This window comes from Penaeus monodon, chromosome 3 (assembly GCF_015228065.2).
Source record: "Penaeus monodon isolate SGIC_2016 chromosome 3, NSTDA_Pmon_1, whole genome shotgun sequence".
In the NCBI taxonomy this organism is placed as follows: domain Eukaryota; kingdom Metazoa; phylum Arthropoda; class Malacostraca; order Decapoda; family Penaeidae; genus Penaeus; species Penaeus monodon.
In genome coordinates, this window is record NC_051388.1 from 14,619,620 (window position 1) to 14,627,119 (window position 7,500).

The following is a 7,500-nucleotide window of genomic DNA, read 5'->3' on the forward strand; positions in this document are numbered from 1 at the left end:
CAATTCTAGTAATAAAAAAAAAAAAAAATAAATAAATAAAATAAATGAAATAAGTAAAACAAAATAATATAAAAAACTGATAAATTGATGAACAAAGCAAATTACTCCGCCAAGAATTAAAAGACACATTCTGGACGAAACTAAAATCTCCGTCTAGACTCGAGATCGTCGAGAGAAAAATATACAGCCAATAATTTCTTTGAGAAGTTCTGTGGTAGCGAGGATTTCTGTTGGAGTTGGGCGTCTTGGCTCTCCAGGAAGAGATGCCAGGTGGATTTCTGAATGCCAGGTAGAGCCTCGGAGTGCCAGGTGGACCGCTCTATGGCAGGTGGAAGAGGAAAACGTAAAATACCGGCGGCCAGCTGGTTGAGCGTCGCTGGGGCGTAGGAACTCCTGTGTGACGCTTTTCGACGTGTCAAAAGGTGATTTATGTGTCGCCTGGGCGGACCACTAACAACTGTCAGTAAAATGGAAATGAATAAGAAGAAGAAAAAAATATCGCGGAAGTATTGCCAAAATATAAAAAAAGACATACAGAAAATTAGAATCGAGTGAGCGAGAGAGAGAGAGAGAGAGAGAGAGAGAGAGAGAGAGAGAGAGAGAGAGAGAGAGAGAGAGAGAGAGAGAGAGAGAGAGAGAGAGAGAGAGAGAGAAAGAGAGAGAGAGAGAGAGAGAGAGAGAGAGAGAGAGAGAGAGAGAGAGAGAGAGAGAGAGAGAGAGAGAGAGAAAGTGAGAGAAAGATAGATAGCAAGATAAATAGAGAGCTAGACATCTAACCCCCTCCATTCCAACAGGTGAGCGAGTGGTTTGGCAATATGAGGCGCAGGATCCGAGAGGCGACTCGAGGCCTGGGCGTGTGTTGGGAGGAGAAGGTCCGTGTTTACAACTCGGTCATCACAGGCAAGTCGGAGCCCTTGCCCATCGAGTCCGGGGACGCCATCAACACTTGGGTCCCGCCTATCGCGCAAGGTCAGGCTTGTCAGCTTTATTTATTTCATTTTGCTTTATTTTTCGTTATTTTATTTATTTATTCATCCGGATGACTGTCCATCTATCTATTTACTTATCTATATATTTACTTATCTATCTATCTGTTTATTATTTCTATTTTTTAGATATTTTACTTCCTTATTTTTCGAAAAAAGATTTTTTTTTTTTTAGATTATGTTATTCCACGATTTGGGTCTGGTTTGGTCGTGTTGTTCTTTTCTTTATTTTCTTTAATCTTCTGTGGTCATCAATTAGGTTTCGGTTTTAAGATTCTATATGCTAATATCACATTTGGGTTTCTTTTCTTTATCGCTCTATGGCGGGTCAACCTTATTTGGTTTCTATCTATGGTTTCTAGTTGACGGTGCAATTCCTTGCAATGCCTGTCAACGATAACTAGTAATTTATTATGACAGTCTCTCAATCTTGAAGACCTGCTGGGACGTCTTCCTCGACAAATACCCTTCGCGGTAAGGCCGACTAACTTCCCTCTGGCTTCCAGAACCCTCCTCCTTGGACACGAGTGAGGAGGTGTCAGTGACGCCCAAGTTCAAGACGACGCTGCTCCACCGCTACCTCAGCAACTCCTTCGAATCCCCGGGAAGTCACGAGGACGAAGGAAGCGTCGTCAGGCCAGCCACCGCCTCCAGCCCGCCCTTAGGAGAGGAATCCAGGGCCGCCCACGATCCTTATGCCTCGCCCGTGACGCTCAAACCTTCCGTGCTGCCGCTGTGCACGTCAAGCCCCAAGGACAACATCCAGGCTCGGTGGAACACGTCCTTTGAGCACGTTAAGGATACCACGGTGTTGGTACCCAAGAAGGTTTCCCAGGGCAAGGCCGAGCACAGGATGAAGTGCGGGAGGACTCCGCTGCTGATGGATGGCAAGATGGAGCCCCTGAAGAGATCCTTCAGTGACTCTTTGAATGAGGAGGACCTCCACTCGCCGGGCGCCAAGAGACAGAGGTCGACAGAGCCAACTGTCGAATGGCTTCACCAGGCTTCGACGTCTCAAGAGCCCGCTTCTGTCGTCTTGTATCGCCGTCGATCGGAGGCGTGGGCCGGCGCAGGGGCTCCGGCCAGCAGCAGCAGCAGCAGCAGCCTCCACCTTTCTGCCTGGAACGCCCACGCGATATGTGGCGACAGCAGGTCCTCTGGTAGGGTCAAAGGTCAAATCCCTTCTTGTTTTAAAGTTATCAAATCATCTCAAATAATTTACATTCCAGATTTTATTTTTTGAGAACGTGGTCTTATTTCTAGCCTTTTTTCTAATAAGAATTTCATATCTTTCATCTTTGAAACGTGTCTTCTTAGGTTTAGATTTAGATAATATTGTTACTTGGTTGTACTTCATTTTGTAAGAAATGAAACGACAATGATAGTGCAAGACTCATTCACCTGATTATTCGTAAAACGAGTATTCATATAAATATTTCCATACCATTTAAATTATTTACATAATTACATAGTTTGCCAATTAATTTATCACTTTAACGTTTCCTGCTTGTCTCACTGATATGGTAACATTGCAGATGATGATGGTAGCGACGAGCAGTGCTTCCGACAGCCTGAGGAGCTGGCGGCTGCCTATACACTCATGCAATTGCAACATATGTAACGCACGTGAGGCAGTCGTGTAGCGCGTGGCACACATGGCCAGCTGCAGCACGTGTGGTGCATTTGGCGAGAAATGCGTGCAACATATGGGTAGCTACCAGCGTGAAGCACAAGAGCTGGACGAAGTGGCTCATCAGCTGCAGCTTACTTCAAGAGCCTTGTTATGCCGCCGGTTAGAAGAGCTTGTTCGTTAACCGCCTCATTCCGCTTGTTCTGGTCACGTCGCTGTGTTCTCTCAGCTTATTGCCCCCGCCCCTTCCCCCTAAAATATGAGAAGAGAAAAAATGAAAATGAAAAGAAAGTTCTCATCATCCTCGATCTGGAGAGGACATTTCCTGCTTGGTCTTCCGGAGAGCAGATGTGTCCTCCTAGATGTGATTTCCCGTCTAAAGTGCCTTTTTTGCGAGGGAGGCGAGGGGGGGGGGTATTTGGAAACTGTTTCTCTTCTCTTCCTCAGCTCCTCTTTGGACTCTTCTAGATAGAAAGAAAGGAAGAAAATAAGCCGTGTGTGAATTGTGCCGTCCTTATACTCCCTCTTTGTGATACTTTAAATCCCACGAAGATTTCTTTTCTAATGCTCATATTATATAATGCATCTTTGGTGTACTTGAATGTGGATATTAAAAAAAATGGACTGTTTGAATGTACATTCGAGTTCCATATACAAACTTTCTTCTAGGAGTTGTTTGTCTAATATGTAACTCTGTCTGGTGAGTGAAAGAATTTAGATGATAAAAATGCCGGGAGAAGAGGTAATTTTCCCCACAGTACAACTCCTGTGTACAAATATGAGATGCCTGAACAATAGACGCTATTTTTGCGAAAAACTTCGGGACATAACAGTGCCTAGTTCTTACGTGATGTGAAAATATTTAGTATCTTCGAAGTGATTTCTTTTTTTCCTCATCACCTAGTCGGACGTGAACGTAGCTCGTACATCCAGTGCACTTGTAGAAGAACTTTTGCGAAGTGTGCCCCTCACATCTCTTCGTGCAAGTAGTGATTTAAGAGAATGAATTAAACAAGCACCAAACCAGCCGTGACACACCAAGGAAACTGAATGGAAGAACATCTGATGGTTTCTCATTATCATTAATTTTGCCCAGCTCATAAGCGGGACCAACAGTGAGTAAAATCGTAACCACACTCCACATCTCGACTAGGGAAGTAGCTGGGCTATCTCCAGTCTTTTTTTTTTTTTTTTTTTTTTTCCGATATTACAGTCACTTCAAAGCAGGTCTTTGAACGGTTATAACCATCACTAGCAATATAGCGTGATCACGAAGGTATTTCTGGTTTACGTTTTAGTAAGCTGGTGCGCACATACGCAGGGGCAATCGTTTGTGATTTACAATATTTATTGCGTCTAGTCTTTCAATAACTGCGTTTCCATGGAGACCTTTTATTGGATTTTCTGACTGACAGTGTATTGATGCTTTTACAATACAACTGAGAAAATGTATTCACTTCCATGGAAACTGAAATGACATGTTGGAGCATATTATGCTCCTTCGGCAGTGGCTGCTTGTATTATTTTTTGCAGTGCCTTCAAGATGCCACGAAGTGTACAGGAATTTGTGTGTAGACTCCCGATTGTGACGCCTAGTCAGATGGTAAAATGGTCACCCTCCCCAGGGATGTGATCAAGCAACGTCTTTTCGAAAAGAACGCTTGCTGACTGTTACAGAATCAAGCTAGTCAAAACAGTTCTCTGTCGAAACAGATTGTAAATATTTACTTTTTTCTCTGCCTTAGTTCTGTATACCCTTATGGTTCTGCACATCTTTTCCTATATGAAGCAAACCCTGAAATATATACTAGTCAACAAGAAAAAACAAACAAACAAACCGGAACAGTCACTCAACAAGATCTAGTCAAAAGGGGACAGGTAGCCATTTCTGAATACTGCGCCGCGACCTCCAACCTGCCTCCCGAGCCAACTGAGAGAGATCCATTCGCAGGAAAGCAGGATTATGTCGTCTTGCATGGTCCTCCTTCCAAGTCCATCCTTCAAGGGTTATCCTTCTAGGATCCTCCTCTTAAAGACATTCTTCTAGGGTCATCCTTCGAAAGGAAGAATTTCGAGAGAAAGAAGAGGAACTTTTGACTTTTAGACACTGTCGTCTCTGTTCAGTGGGAGTTCCTCACTTCTCTCCCCTGATAACCATTGTCATTTCTTTTTGAAATGACATCAACGTATAGTTCATCTTAAAATGGTTTTGTCAGTTTTAGGATGATTTAACGATGATACTATTATAATTGATGAAAGCATTACTGATGAGGCTCTCTCATGAGCTGTCAACATGCTTGTCTCCAAGAGATTGAAACTAACAACACCAACGATTATTCCTCATTATGTCTGCGTGTTGATATAACAACTAATTACTGTAACTACGCATAACTCTGACCTGAAACCAACTCACGCAGCCGACAGTCACATCTTGTTACATTTAAAGGGCGTCAACCCTCTCTCATCATTGTTCTCTTCTTTCTTTTAAAGGCAACCAGTACTATAAAGACAGAATGAAGTGATTAGACTATATATCTGTTAGTAACAATTCAAACTAAAATAAAACATTAGGCAAATAATCTGTAAAGCTCTCAATAAAAAGGCAAACTAAATCAAAATATTTAGCAAAATCGTCAGTGAAATATTTTCAGTCAGAGATTTCCCTTCATCCTCATTAGTGATTTACCCATTCGTCCATGTATATGAAGTTATATCCATATATCGATATGAGAAATAGGACACTTATGTTATCTCAATGAAACGTTTCTCCTTCAAGAGGCAACTTAATCTATATAAATAAAGGAGAAAGTAAAATTCCCTTTCAGTGGTTCAATTCATGAAGAAGTTACTGACATCATATCTATTATGATTCCAAACTGTGGCCTCAGAGAAACTGAAACTTTACTATTGATATATAGTTTACCTCAGCCTTTCCCTCTTCATTTGCCGAAATGGTTACTGGTCTTTGAACATATCTAAGAGATATTTACTGATAGATAACATTTATGATGATGTGCTTCAAACACTTTTCTTGCACCTTTTATCACACCTATCATTACTGCCTTAACTAATGCTATTGTATGGTAACTGTTACTGCTATTCCCACTGCTACTGCTGCTATTACTACCACTTCTAATACTGTTGTTACTACTTTTACTTTATCAGTGATAGTACCTTTACCACTTCTGCTATTACTAATCATACTACTACTGCTACTGTTAACACTACTACTGCTACTAATACTGCTACTATTTTTATCATCGTTACTACTACTCCTACCACAGCTGCTGCCATTACTTCTCCTCCTCATATACTACTATTACTATTACTACTGCTGCTACTACTGCTACCAATACTGCTACTAATACTACCTCTACTAGTATTACTACTACTACAATGACTGCTTATACTATCTTTTTTTTTCCTAAAATGTTTAATGCATATCTTACTTCAGCCACATCTGTTTATTTTACTTAGCACTGTTACTTCTTGGGTAGCATTAGACATTACCTTTTTTCTACCTTTATCACTTCTCTTCTGCTAATTTTTTATCGATACTTTATAAATTATGTTATTACATTTATTCAGACTTTCATTATTTTTATGAATGTATTATTTCAATTATTGTTATGTAATTGGGAACGTATGTTTTTTGTCAATGGATATTATCATTATCATTATTCACTTAATTTTACTGGAGAACATTGACAATGCATATAATCGCGCTACTTATATTTTTTTTAGTCAGTTCACCAATAATGTTTATCAATATTCACTATACATTTTAGACTTCAACTGTTATTTTTCCATGTGTTTCTAATTTCCTATGGACTGTCAAGCCTATCGATTATATTCTTTCTAACTCTATTTTCACTATAAAACTTTCCATTTGTCCCATTACATTTTTTTTTTTCATCTGTATCGTTAAACTACCACTCACAACACTAATCATTTAACAGTGCATGCAAACTTTCAACATACTATCATTACTATTAATAACATTAATAATTTAACAGCTAATATCTTTCCTTGTAATGCGACTGCCACTAGCAAAGTCTATGAATTCGCAGAATTTTTTTCCTACATACTCTCAGTGCTACTAACAACACTAATCAACACAGTTTACATTCTATAACCTTTCGCCACATCTTGACACTATCAGATCATTTAGTGGTTCACAGAATCTCCTTCATATTGTCATTACTACTAACAACACTAATATTTTAACAGTTCACAAGATCATCATATGTACTATCACAAATAAACGAATTACTAATAAAAGATTAACAACTAAAACAAATGTAGAAATCGAATACTTTACACAGCAGCTAGCAATTATATTAAATTGAAGCAAGTTCGTCTCATCGTCGGCTTAAAATGTAACAAGTTTCATAATTTCTAATGCTTTTTTAACAATGCAAATACCTTTCAGAGTACAGCTTGGTTAGAGTCAGTGGTTTTGAGCAAATGGAAAAACCATTGTATATATATATATATATATATATATATATATATATATATATATATATATATATATATATAATCTTTGTATTCTATCTCAGGAGCCAGCTCAAACTCTGGTATAACTCAGTTACTATTCAGCAATCTCAACCAGGTGATTGCTGACACATCAATAAAGGGACGGAAAACTCACAAGGACACAGACTCTCATCTCATACTAAAAAAAGAAAACACAAAGCCGGAAAAGAAGATACTAAGTTAACCCTGAAAGCTGTTAGTGATCTTGAGACTGCACCAAGGCACGAGGCAACACTATACTATGGCATTGTCCTTTGGCTGTGAACACCCCGCGCGCTGTGATAATGACCTGAAGCCCATTTTTCCAGTACAAACCCCCGGTGCTTTTCGCAGTCTTTCGTAATT

The 7,500-nt window shown here is 39.7% G+C and overlaps 1 protein-coding gene across 1 annotated transcript in view; it reads left to right on the forward strand.

Moving 5' to 3' along the window:
- LOC119592215 overlaps positions 1–7,500 on the forward strand; it is a 26,580-nt gene that overhangs the window by 18,322 nt on the left and 758 nt on the right. Inside the window, exons 4-6 of the mRNA XM_037941048.1 lie at positions 795–969; positions 1,493–2,146; positions 2,522–7,500. The exon at positions 2,522–7,500 is cut by the window's right edge and continues 758 nt beyond it. Coding sequence (XP_037796976.1) covers positions 795–969; positions 1,493–2,146; positions 2,522–2,607 — 915 coding nt within the window. The 3' untranslated portion in view covers positions 2,608–7,500. The remainder of the gene's footprint in view (positions 1–794; positions 970–1,492; positions 2,147–2,521) is intronic.